The 23,586-nt window shown below is 40.7% G+C and overlaps 1 protein-coding gene and 1 pseudogene across 4 annotated transcripts in view; both read right to left on the bottom strand.

Moving 5' to 3' along the window:
• Nucleotides 1–14,780: 14,780 nt before the first annotated feature.
• Nucleotides 14,781–23,586, bottom strand: part of EXOC2 (exocyst complex component 2) — a 274,269-nt gene continuing 265,463 nt past the window's right edge. The window contains exons 28-30 of one of the 4 annotated variants that reach the window (XR_011470289.1): nucleotides 21,940–22,044; nucleotides 16,343–16,392; nucleotides 14,781–15,768 (exon numbers count right to left, since the gene is read on the bottom strand). Coding sequence is in view for 3 of the 4 variants with exons in the window: in XM_070405830.1 (XP_070261931.1) it covers nucleotides 21,951–22,044 (94 nt within the window). In the remaining variant the exon portion in view is untranslated. Of the gene's footprint in view, nucleotides 15,769–16,248; nucleotides 16,393–21,736; nucleotides 21,822–21,939; nucleotides 22,045–23,586 lie in introns of those variants that run through there. The other 3 variants (XM_070405830.1, XM_070405831.1, XM_070405829.1) reach the window with 3 other exon arrangements.
• Nucleotides 21,105–21,918, bottom strand: LOC139003684 (large ribosomal subunit protein uL11 pseudogene; annotated as a pseudogene).

Genomic DNA, 23,586 nt, shown 5'->3' with positions numbered 1-23,586 from the left:
GAGCAGGGCACAGTTTTAGTGAAGTTCCTAGAGCTAATTGGAGAGAGTATGAGCAAAAGTTCAGTTCTGAGTGCCTTTCCAAACCACTTCCCCTGCTCCTAGGCCTGTTTTAGACAGAAGCCACTCCCTCTCAGCCCTCCGGTGGCAAAAGGAAGAGCTGCTTGGCCATTATTCACTTGTACTTCCAGCAGGTTTAGAAAGTGGTCCTCAATTTTTTCGCCAACTATTTTGAAATAATTTTAGACTTAATGGAAGAGTTGCACAGATAGTATCGTGTCCATTTACCCTTCACCTAGTTTCTCCAAGTTATATCTTACATAAGGATGAGAATTAACACATTATTACTATAAAAATATAGATTTTTATTCAATCTGACTTGTGTCAGTGAAAGCCACTATTGTGCCATTTGCAGGGAGATTATGCTGTCACAACTGACCGAAGGGCTCCCTCAACACACTCCTCGCCCCAGCGTCCTGCAGTTGTCAGCTCTTGAGGTTCTGGCTGCAGCTCAGGGGGTGGAGAGGAGCCAGACCTAGCATTTATCACAGCAAATAAAACCTGAAGAAGTTCTGAGAAAGGGTAGCAACTGAATGAAGGAGGCAGATGGAAAGAGGATGGGAACCCAGGGGCAGGGGCAGGAGGCGGGGGAAGGAGTATTCTTGCCCTTGACATCCCTGCTCTCCTGCCTCTGGCTTCCCCAGCTGAAGGAGTGAAAGTGCCAGCACACCAACTCTGAGGGTGTGGGTTACTGGGGGAAGAGACTAGCTATCTGATAGAGAGATAATGGTTGTGAAGTACTTTACAGTTTACACACTTTTTCACAAAATGACTAAAGCGTGTCCAGAACTTGACTAATTACAGGGTAGTCTTAGAGCCCCAAAGGTGCCTCAGAAAGGATGGGGCTCAGGTCCGCATATCTGAGGATGGAGAGAGGATCAGGCTCAGCTCTGCAGGCCAGAGGAAAGGCGCTAGTCCAGAGAGGTTCCCGAGCTGCTTCCATGATGCCACCTGCCTTGTGATTTCCAATCCTATTTTTGCTCTACTTGATATTTTCACTCACACCTCCAGAATACCCAACTCAGGTGTTAAAGAATCACTTTTTAAACAGACTCTTCACACCAAAGTCCACCTAGCTTGGCTCTGGGCACCCAGGCTGGGCTGTCACACTCACCACATGTGGGAACCCTAATCAGTCAGTGTACGCCGGATGTTCAAGGCCAATCTGAGCACAGGAATCCTACTCAGGATGTTCAAGGCCAAATTGCCATGGGCAGGTGCAAGGACACAGCAGTTTCACTGTATACACTGCTCAGGCATGCCTTTCTGTAACCCAACTATTGAGGTCACTATTTGGCAAGAAGCCTCGTTTGTCTAAGTTAGTATAAAGTATGTTACTAATCTGCCAGTGTGGCTGGCTCCTGTATAGCTCCTAAGTTGGGGGCTGCATTGTGAGGAAGATGTATTACTGACCAGCTGATGCTGGCTGTTTTTACTAGGATGGCTCTTGTGTTTGCTACTATATTAGCAAGGACTGCTTTACTGGACTCTTTGTCTAATGGCTCCTTAGCAGCAATAGCTACTTGGGCTATGATAAAGATACTCTTATAGGCCTACAACTTCTATGTCTTCTCCGTCCAATACCCAGCATCCAAGGAGGTCCAGCCCCTGGCAGAGGGACTCTACAACAATTAGTGTAGTAGAGCAGGATAAAGGAATGAGTACTCCCACAATTGGTGCAGTGAGCAGAGTCAAGGAAGAACTCACTCCAACACCACAGCTGCTTCCTTCCATCTGTTTGTGCAGATGACTTGAATTGCTGTTTGAGCAGACACTGCTTATATAAAGAAAACTTTATACAGGATCTCCTCAAAAAGCATAAAAAGGCAAACCAATCTTATATTAGCAAATTCACCCTCCCCTTTTAAAAAGAAGCTGGAAGTCAGGTGGAGTGAGGGAGGACAACTGTTCACATCCATGCTTCTTTAGCTAAGTAATTTCAGAAATGTCAGGTGCTTTGGTGGTGTTCTTCAGATGCCTCATGCTCCTGTCTCCTTCCAGGCATGTCCTCTTAATGCCTTGCTCACTGCCACATGTGCTCTATCTGTGCTGGTTTCCTCTTCCGTGAGACACACTGCTGCTCTCACCGCCCGCCTCCCCCCGCTCCACACACACACACCTGGGGGTTTGGCGCTTGGCTCTCCAGGGCTCCATGCTTTGTTCCTCATAGTGAGCTGGTTGGAGGAGAGGTTGCAATCATCAGGCTCTTCATAAACATATGCCAAAAGCTTGGCTAGCATTGTTCAGTTTCATCAACATGCTAGCCTATAGTGTGGCCATGGCATTTAACAAAATAATTTAAGATCCTTGCACAGAGATACAAAGTAGAAGGAAACTCATTTAGGGTGATAATCATGTGGAAATAGTGCTAACAAGGGGGAATGAGGGCAGTGAGCCAGCCAGTTCATATTATTTTGGATCCAAATGAGGTGATACTCTAAAGCTGTGTGACTCAGTTTCTTTGTGGTTCATAAGTTGGTTCTGAGAGCATTTCCAAAAATTAAAATAAGCAATAACAATGCTTTGACATTGAGGCAGCAGATCTGCTGTCCACCCAGGCTGTGTCATTATCTCCATAAACTTAACACTGCCGTCCTGTTGAAGCAGAGCCCTTAGCAGCATAAGGCCTAACAGCAGGCTATTTCCTCAGGCAGGACTGAAACTTTGTCTCCTTATCCCTAAACTAGAGGCCAGAAATTCATGCATAGGTAGGGTCCCTAGGCCTGGCCAGCAATCAGGGCCGATTGAAGCCTTCCAGCTGCTGGCTGGGGCCTTCCTTCCCTGGCTGCCGGCTGCCAGCCAGGGCCTTCCTTTATTCTGCGCCACCCCCTGATGGTCAGTGCACGTCAAACTCCCAGTCTCCTGATTGAACTCCTGAGAGAACACTTTGCATATTAGATATATATATATAGAGAGATAGATAGACAGATATAGAGATATAGATATATATAGATATCTTTGTATAATTGGTTTATCAACTATTATATTGAAATATCCTATATAATAAAAGGCTAATATGCAAATCAACCAAAGGGCAGAATGACCAGTTGCTATGACACACACTGACCACCAGGGGCAGATGCATAATGCAGGAGTTGCCCCTGGTAGTAAGTGTGCTTTCACAGAGGGAGCACCGCTCAGCCAGAAGCTGGGCTCATGGCTGGCGAATGCAGCGGCAGTGGCGAGCGGTCCCAGACTGCAAGAGGGCGCAGGTCGGGGTGAGGGATCTCCCTCCCCACTGCACGAATGTTGTACATCAGGCCTCTAGTTGTGTTATAAATTACATGGAAGGCAGAATTTGTTTTAATGTATATGTTCTGATGTGGGTTTTAAAACATTCTTTCTAAACACCAGTCTCTAAAAAGCACCCTCTAAGGGGCCTAGAGCAAGCATGTCAAACTCAAAGTCTAACATGGGCCAAATAGATAAGGTTTAGGTTTATGTGGGCTGCAAAAAACAAAAGCTTCAATTTTTATAGGAATGTATGTTTATTTCGATATAGACATGCTGAATATAAAGGGCTGAAATAAATGAGTAATCATTAACATGAAATAATAGAACATTATAATAAAAATTAATATTTTTTATTGAACATTAACTTACCAGACACTGAGTAACTGCACAAATTAATAAGCGTAATGCAAATAAACCTCTTTTTCTTCTTCTCCAGAAGTGAAATATTTCCTGTTGTGCACACCATCAAGTCAGTACAAGACTAATGATGTGGCAATCGGCTGCTAAAATATTTGCTGCTAGTTATTAGTGGAGAGAAATGGTGTGCCTGCCTGTAAGGCATGTAAGGGAAATGAATGCAACATGATTATAGTAATCAGTCATTAGCAAACATTGTAGTTCGTTATTAATAATTATGTACAACAGGATATTGTAAAAATTAAGTTATGAAATTTTTATTAAATTGGTTCTTATAAACTGTTATATTGGCTGGGCCACAAAAATATTCCTTGCGGGCCAAGAGTTTGGCTGCTTGGCCTAGAGTTTCCAGGAATTCACTTAGTGGTCCGAAGCTAGGAGCAGATCACGAGGAGCTGTTTTTAGAGGGTAGAAGGAGCCCATTGTTTCTGAGGTTCTGTGCGGCTGTCTTCCCCCCATGACCAGAGAGCTCTAAGGGAAATGGTTTGAACGCAGTGAGACTCAGTGGGTCTTGATTTTATTTCAGCCGTTTGACCAGCTAGTTTTGTGATCACAGGAAGCATCAACTTCTTCTGGCCTCAGTTTCCCCTTGGTAAAGTCCAGATGTAAAAGTATTGATTTGGCTCCCTTCACAATGAGTAAAAATTCTTGTGTCTATGGAAAACAGTATAGAGTTGCCTCAAAAAATTAAAAATGGAAATTCTGTTTGACCTAGCAATTTCACTTCTGGGAATATATTCTAAAAACTCCAAAACACCAATCACAAAGTACATATGCACCCCTAAGTTCATAGCAGCATTATTTATAATAGCTAAGATTTGGAAACAGCCCAAGTGCCCATCGGCAGGTGAATGGATAGAGTAGCTGTGGGACATTTCTATGGAATACTATGCAGCTGTAAAAAAGAAGAATCGCTTACTCTTTGGGACAGCATGGATGGACCTGGAAAATATTATGCTAAGTGAAATAAGCCAACCTGAGAAAGACAAATATCACATGATCTCACTTATATGTGGAATCTAATGAACAAAATGAATTGACCAACAAAATATGACCTGAAGCATGGAGGCATGGAACAGACTGACATACCTCAATGTGGCGTTGGGGAGATGAGAAGAGATAAAGCAAACAACGTGTATACTTACACGCATCATAGCCCATGGACATGGGCAATAGGATGATGACCTGGGGAGGTGGTTAGGGTCTGGGAATGTGAGACATCTGTTAATATTATCAACAATAAAAATATATTTAAAAACCTTCTATGTGAAGGTTCTTGGAAAAGTGCAGTGTGCTGTGCCTATGAAAGGTGATGTGTGAATAGAAACTAAGGTGAAATATAGGCGCACATGTGCCAGCATGTGGCTCAGGAGCCAACCTTTTGTGATATTGCTGTGTATGATGAACTGTTATTTGTACGTGTGAATAGCTAGCTTGTTATAAAACAGTAAACAGATCTCACATCACTGTGCCTCACTAACTGCAACAGTATTTCTCCCAGAAATGCTAGAAGATAAATTAGTAAAAACTAAAGTGGCATCAGGTGATGAAGTTGGTTTCTGGCATTTCCCCCTAAAAATTCTAGGACACCAATCACTTTTTTTAAAAAAAGGAATGAACTTTTATATCTATTATTGATTTCAGAGAGGAAGGGAGAGGAAGAGAGAGATAGAAACATCAATGATGAGAGTGAATCATTGATGGGCTGCCTCCTGCACACCTCCTTCTAGAGATCGAGCCCACAACCTGGGCATGTGCCCTTAACAGGAATCGAACCCAGGACCCTTCAGTTCATTGGCTGATGTTCTATCAACTGAGCCAAACCAGCTAGGGTGACACTGATCACTTTAAATGGAAAAGTTTGAATACATTTTCTAAAACGTGAACTTTTATGTAATTCTTTTCTTTTGAATTTGCCCCAGAGCTTGAGTCACTCTGCAGACCTGTCTCTGAGATCTGCCCCTCAGGCCTGGTGCTCCTCACTCTGTCCTGACCCCTACTTGAACATATGATCTCAGTCACGCCCGGCTTCAGTTAATCTACAAGCTGACTGATTTCTTCTTGTGCTCACAGCCATGGGAGTGCTAAGTGGTACATCCAATTTCTTTAGATCCAGGGAACTGGGACACACATCTAATTTGTCCAACTAGATTTGTACTAGTTGAAACAGAGCTAAATGTGATTCATCTCCGTAACTTCATGGAACCTGAGAATCACCAGCCTACCCAGGGTTACGCTTCATGTCTGTCTTTGGAGTCTGGCATGTTTGGGTTCATGTTTTTGCTGTGATTTTGTACGTTGAAGGTGACCCTCATCCCATAATATTTGCCTAGCATTATGTCAAGAAGCACAGATGGAGGTCAAGTGCACAAGTTTTAGGTTGAAATCCTAGCTTTGTTCTAATTAGTTATGAGGCCTTGGGCATGTTATTTGACCTCTGTACCTCAGTTTCCTCGTGTGTAAAATGAGGATAAGAGTATAGATCTAAAAAGGCTGCTGTGAGAATAGGAGCTAATACATGTGAACTTAGGACAATGTCTGAGTAAAGGCTCAATGTTACCAAGGTGCCAAGGGACATAACATGCCTTCGAGGGTGTGTCACAGATTGGGAAAGTGGATGCTGAAACCTTACACTGATGCTCTAACCTGGCGCACCTCAGAACCACCAAGGAGTTAGGCAGAGCACAGCTGTTGGGCCCTCCCTCGTCCCTCGGTGATTTCAATGCACACCAACGTTTGAGCACCTCTTCTGTAGACAAAACTGGATTATTCCCCTTCACAAAACTAGAGTAAGTAACCAGTCTCTTCTTTCCCCTGAAATTCCTCAACCAGTGGGAGCCAGTGGAGGAGTGTGAAGTGTAGGGCGAGGGTTGACTCTCCCAAAAGCTGTGCAGGAGGCAAACCCAAGGACTGCAGTGCAGGGAGCATCATCATTTGTGTCACTAACAACAGCAAAGCAACAGCTCTATTCTTAGTCACAGTGGCTTTTCTGAAAGGTTCTGATTAGGAACCTACATTTCAAAACCCATTTGTCATTCAAATTGTCACTGCAGATAATATATCACGAATCTCTTATACATAATGGGATTTCATGTTGTGACTTGGTTCTGTCAAACAGAATAATAAGCCTTAAAATTTCATATGTGCTCATTTTCTCCTTCTCAAAAGAATCTTTCTTTTTTGATGAGGATTGTTTAAGTTCTGTCTGAAGTGACAGACAGGACTGAAGTGGGTGGGGGAAGGGCTCACCAGCCCTGAGGAGCTGTTTCCTGCTGGTTATGTTCACAGGAGTTCTAGGGAGCTGGTGAGGAGAGGCTTTCTCATGGGAGACCTGCACTTCTCACAGGTTCTCCGCTGGCTGTGTTCAGGAACTCAGTTCGATCACAGAATTATTTCATTAAAAAGCAGATGTATGTTTCATTGTGCTTCCCTCATCATTCCTATTGTCTGTGCTCTCTCCTCTTTTATTACTTTGATCAATCTCACCAGATTTTGTCTCCCATAATCCAGTTTAAAATTTACTCAGGGAACCAACTTTTAGACTGGTTAATTTGATCATCTCTATAGTATCTTTGTTTTCTACCACTTTCATTTATTTTATTATTTCCTCCCCTCAACTTTCTTTGGGCTCATTCATTTTTTAAACTTTTTAATTTCATGCTTAGCTTATGTTCAATCTCTTTAGCTGCATTCCACATTTTGATGTGAAATTTTTCATTATTGTTCAACTCCGAACATTTTTTCTAATTTTTGTGATGGTTTCTTTTTTGACCAATGTGTTCTTCAGAAATGTGTTCTAACATTTCCAAACATAAATGGGTTTTACAAATTCTCTTCTTGTTACTGATTTTTAATTTTATTGTGGTTAGAGAACTTTATGCTGACTCTTGGTTATTTCTTGAAACTTACTTTGTGGCTAGTATGTGATTAATTCTCTAATTTATGATTACAAGGCTATACGAATTTCTACCTTACTAAGTTTCCTAATTGTGCTTTTCAAATTTTCCTTAAATTTTATAATTTTGTCTGCTTAATCCATTAATACTGAGAAAATATGTTTAAAAACTACCAATATAGTTGTGATCGTCAACCCACCAATTTTAAAATTATATATCTTGAAGTTATCATTATTAAGTGTACCTAAGTTTAGAATATTTTTTCTTCTTGGCAAATTACTATACATATCATTGAGTAGCCATTTGTGTTCCTAAATACATTTGCTACCAAAAGAGCACCATGAGCTTTCTTTTCATCAACAGTTTTCTGGTTTGTTTATTTACTTTTGACTGGTATGCTTTTGTTTTCACTCTTTATGAGTCTTTAATGTTTTAGGACCCAGAAATGACATATATCTTAAAACACCACATAGATGATATTTTAGCTAAAAATAGTTGACATTGTGTTAATTCATTTAAAAATAGTTTTACCTTCTTAATTTACATTTTCTATTTACTCTTATGTGCTTCACTTCCCCCTCATAGTTATTTCTATTAGTTTAGTTTTTTAAATTACTCAACAACAATACTGAACTGAAAGTTTTCTATTCGATATCTTTTTTTAATTAAAACACAACTTTTCATTAAAAAATCATTTAAGATTTAGAAAAGTTTCAAAAATAGTATAAAAGATTCCCATATTCCTTCTATTCACCCAGCTTCTCTAAATAGCAGCATCTGACATAACCACAGTACAATGCTCAAAACAGGAAATTAACATTCATACAATGTATTATTACGAATCTACAGATCTTATTCTAACTCCACCAACTGCCTCACTAAAGTCTTTTCTGGTTCAGGATTCAATGCAGGATCACACATTGCATTTAACTGTCTGTCTCCAACTGGAGACAGTACCTCAGCCTTTGTCTTCCACAATTTGACACTAGGGAAGCACATCATTTGGGTATTTTGTAGACTGTCCCTCAGTTGTGCTTGTTTATTGTTTGCTTATGTTAAATTCTAGTTATGAGCATCACTTCTCTGGCATTGCTTCTCATGCTGCCTGTTGGGAAACTGGAGGTGTTTTAGTATCAATGTGCTTCTTCCTTCAGGTCTGCTTATCACACCCTATTCTTCGGTCCCATACCTCCTAATTCACACCCAGGAGAAGACTCGGATCCAGGTAGCCTACTGAGCCTCAAGTCCTGGGCCATGACTGTCAGCAGGCTGAAGAGACGATCCCTTTAATAGCTCCTGTGTATAGTGAATGTGAGAACTCTTGGAAATTGGTCTGCAGAACATATAATTTGAGAGTATGTCTAATAACACTTAGAAGGAAGAGTGATTTATTAATTCCCTTAAAACTATATTCTAAACTGTTATTTTAAAAATCCAGTAAAACTTTGAGAAACCTTATTTAATTAATAGGAGCTAAGGTGCAAGTCAGAGATGATCCTTTGCAGCAGTCTTACCTGAATTTATTTTGAGGCAGAGAGCACATTTGGCTATGTTGAGTATCTGACTAAATCTTTAAAATAATGCTGACAACTCATATGGAGAAAAAGACCCATAGAACAAAGACAATGATTGTCCAAGAGCCTCAGGAATCAAGCCTGGGACCTCTAACCTCTGATTTGCAGCCTAACTACTTGAAAACACCCACTTTTAACAAGCAAACAGTCTAGTGCCTGATACAGAACACTGTATTGGTGAGTCACTTCTATGTCCATGGTATTTTCTCCTTTGAGTATTAAAAGAGAATAAAAACTAATCAACCTTAACTATAATAATAAAAGCATAATATGCAAATCGACTGAATGGTCATCTGGACGTTCTTTTGGACGACCTTCCTGACGAAGCCAGGGCTGCAGCTGCAGGATTGAGGCAGCCGCTGCAGCTGCGAGGGAGGGATCGAGGCAGCTGCCATGGCTGCGAAGGCCTACTCTTGCATGAATTTCATGCATTGGGCCTCTAGTCCTATATAATAAAGAGGTAATATGCAAATTGACTATCACACACTCACAAGATGGCTGCCTACGACCACGCCAGCAGGGGGGTTAGTGAGGGATGACCAAACAACTGAACAGCAGGCTGCATGGGGTGACCAGACTGGCAGGGGGGTTAGTGAGGGCCGACCAAACAACTGAACATCAGGCTGTGTGGGGTGACCAGGCTGGTGGGGTGGGAGGCATGAGGGGTGACCAGGCTGGCAGGGGGGGGGGCAGTTAGGGGCGACCAGGCCAGCAGGGGCGGGCAGTAAGAGGCAACCAGGCTGGCAAGGGGGGGGCCAGTTAGGGGCAACCAGGCCGGCAGGGGTGGGGTGCAGTTGGGGGTGACCAGGCCAGCAGGGGGCACAGTTGGGGGCAATTAGGCTGGCAGGGGGGAAATTAGGGGCTACCAGGCTGTCAGAGGGGGACAGTTGGGGCAACCAGGCTGGTAGGGGGACAGTAAGGGGTAACCAGGCTGGCAGGGGGGGCAGTTAGGGGCGATCAGGCTGGCACACAGAGGCAGTGAGGGGCAATCAGGCTGACAAGGGCAGGAGCAGTTAGGGTAGACCAGGCAGGCAGGCAGATGAGCGATTAGGAGCCAGCAGTCCTGGATTGTGAGATGGATGTCCGACTGCCATCTAAACAGTAGGCTACATGGGGTGACAGGCAGTCAGACATCTCCTGAGGGGTCCTGGATCGGAGAGGGTACAGGCTGGGCTGAGGGAAGTCCCCCCCTCCCTGTGCACGAATTTCATGCACCGGGCCTCTAGTCCTATATAATAAAAGGCTAATATGTAAATCGACCAATTGGCAGAACGACCGGTCGCTATGATGCACTCTTACCACCAGGGGGCAGACGTTCAACATAGGAGCTACCCCCTGGTGGTCAGTGTGCTCCCACAGGGGGAGCGCTGCTCAGCCAGAAGCCAGGCTCACGGCTGGCGAGCGCAGTGGCAGTAGTGGGAGTCTCTCCTGCCTCCACGGCAGTGCTAAGGATGTCCGACTAACGGCTTAGGCACCAACAGTGCACAATGGTTCCCCTTTCTCCCCATCCTCACCAACATATATGTTTTGTTGACTTATTGATGACAGCCATTCTGACAGGTGTGAGGTGGTATCTCATTGTGGTTTTAATATGCATTTCTCTAATTAGTGACATTGAGCATCTTTTCATGTCTGTTGGCCATCTTTGAAGAAATGCCTATTCAGGCCCTCCATCTACTTTAAAAAATATGTATATTTTATTGATTTCAGAGAGGAAGGGAGAGGAAGAGAGAGAGAGAAACATCAATGATGAGAGAGAACCATCAATTGGCTGCCTCCCACACACCCACTACTGGGGATGGAGCCTGCAACCCGGGCATGTGCCCTGGATCGGAATCAAACCCAGGACCTTTCAGTCCCCAGGCCTGAGCCAAACCAGCTAGGGACCTCTGCCTACTTTTTAATTGGATTAAGTTGTATGAGTTCTTTGAATACTAACCCCTTATCAGATGTACCATTGATGAATATCTTTTCCCATTCAGGTTGTCTGATTTGATAAGAAAAGTCTCAGTCCTGTTGGTTGAAATAGGATTCCAGGAACTTCTTATAAGGCCTGGCTCAGATGCAGGAACACAGGCTGCAGATAACTGCAGGAGGCAGGCAGTTTGGCTGTAGGTTTCTCCCTTAAGGGTGACTTGCATGAAAGGCCCATTTAGGAATGGTTGCTAGGCTCCTTTGTTTTTTTTTGTTTGTTTTGCTTTTTAACTTTGAGCTTTAGCCACCAGAAGCCCTTCTTGGGGGTATCTCAGGGTCTACACTTTTCATTCAGTTTTAGAAATTTTCCCATTTCCCTGGTGATTTCTTCCTTACTCATGGGTTACTTAGAAGTTTGTAGGTTTTTTTTTTAAAAGTTTGTAGTTTAATTTCCAAATACTTAGGGTTTTCCTAAATATTTTGTTATGGATTTCTAATTTAATTCCACTGTGGTCAGAGGGCAACCTCTGTATGACTTGAGTATTTTTATGTTTTTGAGATGTTTTATAGCTCAGTGTATGGTTTATGCTGGTGAATGTACCATGCAACTTAGAGAGTATGTTTTGTACAGTAGTTTAGTGTTTTATTTTTAAACTAGAGGCCCAGTGCACGAATTCATGCACTGGTGGGGTCCAGCCGGCCCATCCCGATGGGGCCAACTGGGGGGCAGGGCCAGCCGGGGCGAGGGGTTGCAGTCGTTCCAGTCGTTCCGCCATTTGGTGGCTGGGCTTTATTATATAGGATATATTTTTATTGATTTCAGAGAGGAAGAAGGAGAGATAGAAATATCAATGATGAGAGAAAAATCACTGATTGGCTGCTTCCTTCATGACCCACACTGTGGTTAGAGCCCACAATCCAGGTATGTGCCTTGACTGGGAATTGAACTGTGACCTCCTGGTTCATAGGTCGATGCTCAACCACTGAACCATGCCGACTAGGCTGTTCAGTGTTTTATAAATATTAATCAGGTCAAGCTAGTTGTATTGTTTAGACTCTGTCTTTGCTGATTTTTTTGTCTAGTTGTTTATCAATTGCTGAGGTTAAAACTCTCCAAAGACAACATTGATGGAATTGCCTATTTCTCCTTTTAATTCTGTCAACTTTTGCTTCATGTATTCTAGTACTCTACATTTACTGTTTTGCTATTAGGCCAGACACAGGTATGATTGCTATGTCTGACTGACCATTTTATAATTATAAAAAGTTCCTCATCTTTAATGACATTATTTTTGTCTTCAAATCTTTATTTCATATTAATATACTCACTCCAGCCCACTGTCTGCATGGTATATGTTTTCCATCCAGTTAGTTTTAACCAATTTATGAATTTACATATAAATTTTTTTATAATGCACATCTTTTCTGTCCTTATAATGTTCATCTCTTGTATATAGTTGGGTCACGCTTCTTTATCCATTCTGACCACCTCTGCCTTTCACTGAAAAGTTTAATCATTAATGCTTAATGAAATTTTGCTATAGTTGTATCTGAGTATGTAATTTGATTATTTGTCTATTTGTTCTATTTTCTCTTCTTCCTTTCATGCATTTTAAATATTTGAATATTTTAAAAATTCAGTTATCATCTTATTAGCTACACTTCTATACATTACTGTTTTAGTGATTGTTATGGGGTTACAATATATATCAACTTTTCACAGTCCATTTGCAGTTAATATATTATTGCATATAAATGTAGAAATCTTGTATTTCCCCTCTTCATGTTACATTTATATATGTTATAAGCCCATAGGACAATGATGTAATTCTTGCCCTAAACAGTCATGTATTCTGTCATTTAGATAACAAAATTTTTAAGAAAAATACTTTATGCAATAAAAAAAAAAGAATTTGTATTTACCCAGCCATTTACCATCACTGATGCTTTTCATTGCTTTCTGAGGACCTGCAGTTCCATATCATTTCCTTCCAGTTTGAAAAACATACTGTAGTACCTTTTTTTAATAATGCACATCTTGCCACAAATAGTTTTATTTGAAAATATCTTTATTTTGCTTGCATTTTGAAAGAATATTTTCACTTGATATAAACTTGTGGGTTGACAGGTTTTTTTTCTTCTATTATTCAAACATGGTTATTTCATTCTCTTCTGGCCTCTAATTTCTGATGCCAAGTCAGAACAGAGGTGAATTCAAATGCTGTTCCCCTATATCAGTGGTCCCAAACTGCGGCTCGCGAGCCACATGCGGCTCTTTGGCCCCTTGAGTGTGGCTCTTCCACAAAATACCACGTGTGGGCGCGCATGTACAGTGTGATTAAAACTTCGTGGCCCATGTGCAGAAGTCGGTATTTTGTGGAAGAGCCACACTCAAGGGGCCAAAGAGCTGCATGTGGCTCACGAGCCCCAGATTGCTGACTACTGCCCTATATGTAATATGTTGCTTTTCTACTGCTGCTTTACTAGATTTGATCTTTAGCTTTGTTGTAACAGTTTGCTTCAGTGTGTTTATCCTTTTTTGCTGTTTGTTGAGTATCTTGAATATATAAACTTGTCTTTCATTAGACTTAGAAAATTGTCAGCCATTCCTTGTGATGTACCACATATTATTTTATTTATCCATTCACATACTGAAAGGCATCTTGGTTGTTTCCAAATTTGGGTAATTATAAAGAAATGTTGTATCTAAAAAGTTATCACTAAACCCAAGATCATCTAGATTTTCTCTTATATTACTAGTTTTATAGTTTTGCATTTTATATTTAGGTCTATGATTTATTTTGAGTTAACTTTTGGGAAACGTGTAAGATCTGTCTGTACTTATTTTTTTGCATGTGGATGTCCATTTGTTCTAGCACCATTTGTTGAAAAGACTATCTTTTATCCATTGTATTACCTTTGCTCCTTCAAAGACCAGTTAACTGTATTTGTATGGGTTTTTGGGTTATGTAATCTGTTTCATTGATCTATTCATCTATTTTTTTGGCAATACCACTCTTACGGTTACTGTAGCTTTATAGTGACATCTTATATAACGTGTTATGTCATTTACAAAGAGTTAAAAGATAATGACTTTAAAAAGTCATAACCACATATAATTCTTTACTGTCAATAATGTTTAAATATTGTTAGAATTGTGTTTACATTTTTACAATTATTTAATTTACAAAAATAATTGTTGGCTCAATTCAAATAATATTCATACAATGAACTTAACTGATAAATACCTGAAGTATATTTTATTATAGAGGATATCCTCTGGCCTCTCCCTCTTTCTTTTAAATTTTTTTTGAAATTTCTTTGCTGAAGAAATGGGGTTGTTTGCTTTAGAGTTTTGTGCAATATAGATTTTGCTGACTATCCATTGTTATGCTCTTCTATACTGTGTATATTTCCTATAAATTAAGAGATCTAGACATCCAATTTTTACCTTTTCTAGGAAAAATACATCATTGGTGTATTGTACGAGTTGTTCCTAATTGTGGAATAAAAGTTATTTTCTTTATCTAATTCTCATTTGGTACCTTTAGCATCCAGGGACAGGGAGTAGGGTCATCAGAATAGAAGGCCCATAGCTTATCTCCACTTAAGATTCCCTTCAATCTTTAAAAGTTACAGCAAACAATCATATCTAAGCAACAAAACTGAAGACCATACACATGTAAACAGTTTGGTTTATTATGATAAAATAAAACAAACAAAAGTTAATTTGAACTTTCTGTTATAGAGGGCAGACTGAAACCACACATTAAGCTTAGGTCTAACCAAAACTATAAAAATGACAGTGCAGTTTGTGTGTGTGTGTGTGTGTGTGTATGTGTGTGTGTGTGCATGCACATACACACAACATAGATACAGTACATATACTGTACATATCTATATATGTGCAGCAAATACACTGCATAGAATAGTATATATAGCTACATGTAATTATATATACGGTTAAATATATATAAAAAGCATTAACTTCACAAAGAAAAAGGAATAGGAGAGTAAATCATAGCTAGAAACCAAGTGTATGAGTGAGTGGAAACTAATTTAATTAGCAGATCTAAAAACATCAGAGCCTAAATTGGCAGTACTGTATGTAAAAGAAAGCTCCAATCTACTTTGTATTGTAAAAGTCCTAAAACGCTCAAGAATGAGTGGTAAGGAAACTTCTGAAAGCGGAGATAAAGTTAAAACCAAATGGTTAGTTTAAAGGCTGTTTAAGAAATAGCCAGATGTCCCCAGGTTTCTTCCTTCCACAGGGCTGGGCAATGCCTTCCATCTTCCCACTCCAGCAGAAGACTAGAGCTTTATTCTCCAAAGGTAAATGCAGGTCATGGGATATCAGATCCAGCTGTGAGCCCTGACAAAAATGATCATCCGAGCCTTCTGCCTCTTCTTCCTTCCAGAAGGCGTAAGATCGAAAGAACCCTCTCTGGGAAATCTTATCAGGCCCCCAAAATGACCTAATTATAATAATGTTAGGGATTCCCTAATGAAAAGGCCCATACATACCACTCTGATTGACGCTCAATTGGTAAGGCCCATCTACTGCATGGAGCATACAATCCTATTCAGCTTTTCAGTGCTCTACTGCTGCTAAATATGATTAGGTATCCAAAACTTCATAGAAATTTGAAGAAAGCGTATGACATTTATTCTAATATCTAAGACAAAAGAATAAAATAAATTGGAGACTATACAGAAAGAAGAAAACTTCTAAAAGAGTATTCTTATTCTTAGAGAAATAAGAAATAAACAAAACTCTATAAAAAAGAATATTCAGCCTGGCCAGCATGGCTCAGTGGTTAAGTGTTGACCTATGAACCATGGTTCGACTCCTGGTCAGTGGACATGCCTGGCTGGGTTGCAGGCTCAATCCCCAGTGTGGGGCATGCAGGAGGCAGCAGGTCAATGATTCTCTTTCATCACTTAGATTTTTCTATCTTTCTCTCCCTCTTCCTTCCTCTCTACAATCAATAAAAACATATTAAAAAATATAGTCGGAGAAAAATCTTCCTATAAATTTAAAAAACCATATAACATAGCAGAAATGAAAACTCAATAGAAAGTTTGTATGATAAATATGAGAAATTTCTCAGAAAGTATAATAAAAATAAAAGAGATAAAACATGAGGAAAAATATTTTAAAATTTTTATAAAGGACCAGGATAGGAGGGAGAGGGAGTAAAATAAACAATACAAAAAAGAACTCCCAGAATCTAAAAACATTAGACTCACCATTAGGAGTATAAGGGCATCACACTTAGAACATTATGAACTTTCGAAAACTAGGAAAAAGAGAAGGTTGTATAAGCAGAGACAGACAGACACTGGAGAACAGTGCAAAGGCTTGAGAAACAGTGCAAATTCTGAGGAAAAATGATTTCCAATCTAGAATTCTATATCCAGCCCAGCAATCATAAATATTTTCATCATATATTCAAGGTCTCAAAAATTTTACCTCCCATATACTTTTTTTCTCAGAAAGTTACCAGAGATTGAGTTTTATCAATGAGGGAGCAAACCAAGAATGAGGACAGCATGCGACACAAAAGCAGATGGATGGTCCAACACAGAAGAGAAGCAGGCAGAAGAAAATTTCCAGGATGATGATACTGATGGGAGATCCCAAGATGAGAAGTGTGAAGCTGACCTACAGAATACCCAGTCCAAACTAGAGGAGGCTGTGGGTAAGGTTGTTCAAAATAAACTTGATGAACATGGTATTTGAACATAGTGCAAGGACATTTACATAACCTGGTTGGAGGAAGGTCTGGGATGAGTGAAAAGTACATAGAATGCATAGAAAATACAAACAGTACAATAGCAAAAGGATCTTAGTATATACTTGCTTTAGCACTGAATGGCATTTACACAGGCATAACTTGAACACTGAATTGTGATCAAACCAAAATAAAAGGTTAAGAGAAATGTGGGTGTGTGATAGAGGTAATGACAAAGCTGAGTTCTCATCTGCGACTAAAGCTGAAGAACTAAAAAGGAGCCATATGAACCTGTTAAGATAGAAACATTGACGTCAGTATCAAAAGAATCAGAATGGCTAAAAGAATTGAGAGTAGAGGGCTGTAGGGAACAGGCAAAGGGGGAGGGAGCTATAGAGACTGCTACTGAACAGCCAGCTCTGTGGAAGCTCTGTAAAGTATACACTGAGTGGCCAGATTATTATGACCACCCCATCAGTACTTCGTTGGACCACCTTTTGCCTTCAATACTGCAGTGATTCTTCTTGGCATTGACTCCACGAGATGTTGAAAGGTGATGCGAGGATTCTGACACCATGCCTGATGAATAGCACTGTCCAGTTCTGTGAGATTTGATGGTTGTGGAACCAGCTGCCTGATGGCTCTTTTAACTTCGTCCCACAAATGCTCAATTGGATTGAGATCTGGTGATTGTGGGGGCCATCGAAGCAAGGTAAAGTCTTCCTCATGTTCTTGAAATCACTCCTGCACAATACGAGCACCGTGGCATGGTGCATTGTCTTGTTGGAAAAAGCCATCTCCCTTGGGATACGCCATCAACATGATAGGATGAACTTGATCAGCAATGATACTTAGGTATGTTGTGCTATTCAGACGTTTATAATGATCTGGCCCTCTAGCAACGTCAGCGGGCAATTATAGCTAATTTGCCTACAAACGTCAGGTGGTCATAATAATCAGGCCACTCAGTGTATATTTAATTAAAAAATATAAAAGGTAATGTGACACATTTGCTACTATGTAACAATCAACAAATATTCCCTGAGGGTTTACTTGGTGACAGCTGCTGGGCTAGAACCTGCAGTAGCCACAATGAGGCAGGCCAATGGCTACTGGCTGCCGCACATGGTACTTCATGGAAGGGCTTCTGGGATCAGCTGGGAGCAGGGCACAAGTAACATGGAACAGAAAACAACCCCATGGTCATCTGACATTGGGTACACATCCAGGTGAGGCCTGATTCCAGCAGCCCGTCATTTAACTAGATACATTTAAGAAGCACTTTGAAAGGGAAGACTTTAGAAAAAAGAAAGGGATGGATATAAATATTTATAAGTCATTCCAATAGACAAAGCAGCAGGGGCAGCAGGAATTGACCAGATACCCAGGAAGGTAATTTAAAAATAGCAGGAAGCTGAGGAAGAGCCTTAAAGTCTGACCATCAGGAGAATCACTGCTGTGTTGAGGCGAAAATACTTTCTTCAAGGAAAAGGCAGTTCTCTTGGCAGCCCCTGCAGTGAGTCAAGAGAACCAGTCCAAAGTGTGAAGTTTCTCTGGTTTCTTCCTTACCACTCTCCGGTCATTTATGACTTTCTAAATGCCAAGTCTAGCAAACACTTCTCAGGACTCATTCTTTGAATACATCTGTAATATTTAACTCTGACAACATCTGATTCTTTCTTCTGACCGTGATTCTTGTTCTTCCCTTGATTTTTGTGACCCTATGATCCCATTCTTCCTTGGTTCTCCTTCTCCCTCTGTGACGAGTCCTCTGTTAGCCTTCTTTGGCAATTAAGTTCAGATAGTGGTCCTGGCTCTCGGGGATCAGTGCTTAGCTAAAGGGTTTGTAGGCAGGTGAAACAGGAATATTACCGAAGGACTTATATGCATGCATATAAGCATAACCAATGGACATAAGACACTGGGGGGTAGGGGAGGCCAGGGGATTGTCAAGGGTGGGGGGAAAAAAGGGACACATATGTAATACCCTTTGTAATACTTTAAGCAATAAAAAAATTAAAAAAAAATATGATCAAAATAACAACCACAACAGTATCAACAATGATCAGTGCAACACAATCACAGTGCCACTCATGGTGATGAAGATGGAGCGACCAGCTCCAGGGCTAACTTTGCCCAAGAGTTGATGGGTCTAGAAAGGAGAAAGGTATTTTGAAATCCTATTGGCTTTCATTAGCCAAATTACAGTAGGTAACCCAAGAACCCAGATCCTGTGTGTAAAATATTCATTGTTATGTATTTACTAGAGGCCTGATGCACCAAATTCATGCAAAGGGCTCGGCCCTTGCAGCCCCAGCTGCCCCAGCCGGCCCTCTAAGCCTCGGCCAGCCCTGGCTTCATCTGGAAGGTCGCCTGGACAGTCATCCAGAAGGTTGTTCGGTTCGGTCTAATTAGCATATTAGGTCTTTGTTATATGGGATAACCTAGCCAGGTACAAACAGGCTTTCCAGTGATACATGCAATAAAACTAAGTGTAAAATGTGGGTGAAGAGAAAATGAGATGGCATCAGTACACAAAAAACATGATGACTCCACTATATAAAAAGATGTAATCCACATTTAAAGCAGCTAAAACCATTACAATTGTTGTTTTAATTAAAGTATGTGTGTCAAGTATCAGTATATCCTTTCTATTTTCAGAGCAGTTTATAAATCCATATGAAAACCTTTATGATACTAGTGCTAGGTAATGTTTAATGACAAAAATGTATGCAAGTTTCAATCTATAATAAAGCATAATTTTTAAGCATATATTAAGTAAAATACAGTTAACTTTACTTATTTTAGAAACCTAACCTTTACTTAACAGCTGCTGATTTATGATAACTTTTGGAAAACACATTATAATATCCTTATGCAACTCATAATAAAAACATCCCACACCACATAATCCAAACAGAAACACACAAGGCCATCTTTTACCAAGTCTAGAATTGAAATGTAGTCTTTGCCCTCCATCCCTTTTAGGAAGCCTGCAGCAAGGCTGACAAACAGGAGGATGCTGCAGGGAGGGGCTGCAGCAACTGTGCTGTTTGTGATGCTGGAGTCATTTCCAGAGCATGCCACTCTCATGTACACGGATACAGAAAGTCATAGTAAAGCCAAACTGCTCCTAGTACTTCCTCAGCACTGACGGCGAGGCCCACTGTGCCAACTGTCAGTAGCAAGGTTGACCACATGGATGTGGATGTGCTAAACCCCAATGCTACCTGGGTGTGAAAGCAAACACCTTTACCTAACTTCAATTTTTTTTCTTGGCTACCTCTATGTAAATTTGCTCCAAATCTCTCAGAATTCTGCTTACACTGTATTCAGCCGTTTCCTCTTAACCACTAAATTCTTCTGTAGCTCAAATGCTCTTAAAATTCCCCTTTCTTCCAAGAACTGCCCTTGACTTGTTGGAACAGTAATCCTTGAACTACCTCATTTGGGTATGGGGATTTTATGTGCCTACCCTCCATCCTCTGAGCTACGAAAGCACTCACTTGTTCCTATTTTACTTATATTTTATTACCCTCTCATGTTCGAGTACTTCCCTGAGCCACAGTCACTGGTGGAGGGCCAGTGGGAAGAGCTGGCTGTGGGGAAGTTAAAGAGCATGAACCGGACAACTCTGAGTGTTAGAGAAGCCACCGACTGCTCTCTAAGCCTTGATCACCTCATCTGTGACATAAACAAAATACCACCAGTGCAGTGTCCTCAAAAGCCTGTGCTTTGAGAAGTGCTGTGAGATGATTTAGCACAGTGCCTAGCATACGGTGAGCCCTAATCAAGGAGATAATTAGCAGAACACCTGACAAAAGCTTCCCGACGATGCTTAGACAAACATAAGGTAAACTGGAATTTAAATATTTATTCTGAGTGTTAACATTAGACCTATAAAAAGTTATATAGCTAATGAAAATGTTGAATAAAGATGTTTAGGGAAAAAATGTCAACTAAATTACATATTCCATTGAAAACATTTTTTTTTTTAAATGTATTTTATTGATTTTTTACAGAGAGGAAGAGAGAGGGATAGAGAGCCAGAAACATCAATGAGAGAGAAACATTGATCAGCTGCCTCCTGCACGCCCCCCACTGGGGATGTGCCAGCAACCATGGTACATGCCCTTGACAGGAATCGAACCCAGGACCCTTGAGTCCACAGGCCAACGCTCTATCCACTGAGCCAAACCGGTTCTGGCTGAAGACATTCTTTATTGGCTACAATGGTTAACATGCTTAAGAGAGACAATATTCTGTGTATTTCTTTCTTTTTTTTTTTTTTGGTTATCAAATAATCTTTAATTTAAACATTTTCCTTTGTAGTTCTTAACTAGCCCGACATTCCACTGCACCACTGTTGATATCATCTATGATGTCATGAGGGTGGCAGCCATCAACTTTGTAGTCCACAGACTGCGCAGTCCCCAGGATCTCTTTAATGGTTTCAGAGAGTTCTCTAGCTACAGATCGGTGCCGCATCTGTCGGGCAATGCTGACAATCTCATCAAAAGTGATATTTCGACTGTGGTTAATGTTTTTTTGCTTCTTTCTGTCTCCTGGCGGTTCTTTGAGGACTGTGAAGATCAGGGAAGAGGCAGAAGGCACTACCTCAATCTGGGCGTGTCTGTTCTGAATGGTCAGTTTCACTGTAATTCTCAGACCCTTCCAATCACTGGTTGCTTTGGTGACGTCATCACCAACCTTTTTTGGAGACAGGCTCAGGGGGTCAATCTTGGGGTCCAGAGCAGATGTGGCACCCACTTCCCCACCGGTGCACCACAGGTATACGAGTTTGACTTGAACTTTGGCGGAATGGTGGAGGCAGCTGGTGTCGGATGAACCCGGATTCGGGACGACCAAAGAAAGTTGCATCTGAGCCTCTTCTGAGCCAAAAGCCTAAAGCTGTGTATTTCTTAATAAGCTTGGCATTTCAAACAAGGGTATTTTGGTTGAAGTAAAACATATACCAACATCTTTCTAAGCTACTAATTCAGGAGAGAAAAAAAAGGAGAAAAACTGCAAATGTAATGCTTTATATACAAATACCTTTAGGGCACTTAAAGAGAATAACTTCATCACTTGTTATCTTTGGATGACCCTTACTTTGGAGGCATTTATGTTTTCATCAAGGCTGATGAAGCAGCTTGGAAACAGGTGAGTTGCAGGTGCATACTACTCTTGAACTTGTTCAGCAGCTCTTCCAGTAACCTGCAGGAACAGGGACTATTTACAGCCGACAGAAGGAAACTTGTCCAGCAATATAAGAAAACACGCATGGGAGCCAACTGCATGATTTATCGATGGATTCAACTCAGTAACGAAATCAGTCAATCAAAGGAGTAAAAAGGAAGATAGTTAATTATGTTTATATATAAAAATCTCTCCTGTGCCCTTCCCCAAGATTAGAGTCCTCCCTAAAACAGATTGTTTGCACCTGTACATTTTCTTCATTCACTTTTCAAAAATTACAATGTAGTCTTGTTGGCACACAGTTCTATGAATGCTGCTAAACACTTAGCAGACTAACAATTCCCGTAACCAGATGCAGAACAGGTCCATCCTTCTCCAAGTTCTCTTGTGCTGCCCCTTTTAGCCACCTTCCCCGTTACCCCCACCCTGGGGCAATAATTTGTCTAGTCTCTATTCCCCTTATTTCTGTATTTTTGTCTTTAACAAATATTGGCAAGTGGTGAACTAAAGCCAGAGGAATCAGGTTTACTTCTAAGTCCACTGGGCAAGTCATTCTACTGCTTTACAAGTCACTTTGTTTTCTGAATTGATCTGATTTGTCCATGTAATTTTAAGTCCAGAAGGGATCTTAGATTCATCTGGTTCAGATGAAGCAACCAAGAAGTGGGCTTACTGCTACTGGGATCGAGAGATTATTTCAGGGGTTGACAATGCTCAGTATTAGGACACTGTACCAACAGATCTAGAACACAGTCCACCCAGGACTATAACAGAGTGACTGTTCTTCTTGACTCCCTGCAAAAAGCACTAGCCTTTGGAGCCATGTTCTATATGTTAAAAATAATGGTAATTGTTTTAATCTTTTATCATATTTATTTTAAATAAATGAACACAGTTTGTCATAAATTCAGACAGAGCTTGAGAATTAGTGTGAGTAAAAGGAAGTAAAAAACTGGCAGGGTTGTAGGTGTGAACACTGCACAGCCATCACTTGTCCATTCAGGAACATACACAGGAGCATACAAGCAAAAGAACTGGTCTGCCCACTCTTCCCAGCCCAGTCCACGTGTCCCCATGACACCCCTACTGTCAGCCAACCCCATGCATTCTCTCTGCCCTTTAAGTTTGCACAACATCATCTGTGTTAGATGCCAGGGCCCGAGTGTTTCATGTAGTTGATCACCCCCATAAATATTTGTTTAGGGGCTGATCAGCCAAATGCAAAGGTGGGTGGACTTCAGTTACCTTGGAGAACCAAAGATCTACAATGTTTCCACTGCCTCAGCTGAGGGTAGGCTGGGCATTTATGAAATTGACCTGGCCTAGATTTTTGTCTCAGGTCAGAATTTCCTGTTACATGAGTAACAAAGTTTAAATTCAGACAGAGACAATCAATATAGCACTAGTGAAACATATCTAATTTCATTATATCATATTTACAAATCTATTCTCTCTTAATACTTTATATATGCAGAGTACAAATCATTGGGCCCTGATTGTGAGGAAATTCCATATGTAAGGAAAACAATGTAAATTCCACAATGTAAGGAAAACAACTTT

Source organism: Myotis yumanensis, unplaced genomic scaffold (assembly GCF_028538775.1).
Source record: "Myotis yumanensis isolate MYYU_CA2020_CCGP unplaced genomic scaffold, mMyoYum1.0.hap1 SCAF_2, whole genome shotgun sequence".
In the NCBI taxonomy this organism is placed as follows: Eukaryota; Metazoa; Chordata; class Mammalia; order Chiroptera; family Vespertilionidae; genus Myotis; species Myotis yumanensis.
The sequence above is the reverse complement of the archived record's forward strand: the minus strand, read 5'-3'. Positions and strand labels throughout refer to the sequence as shown.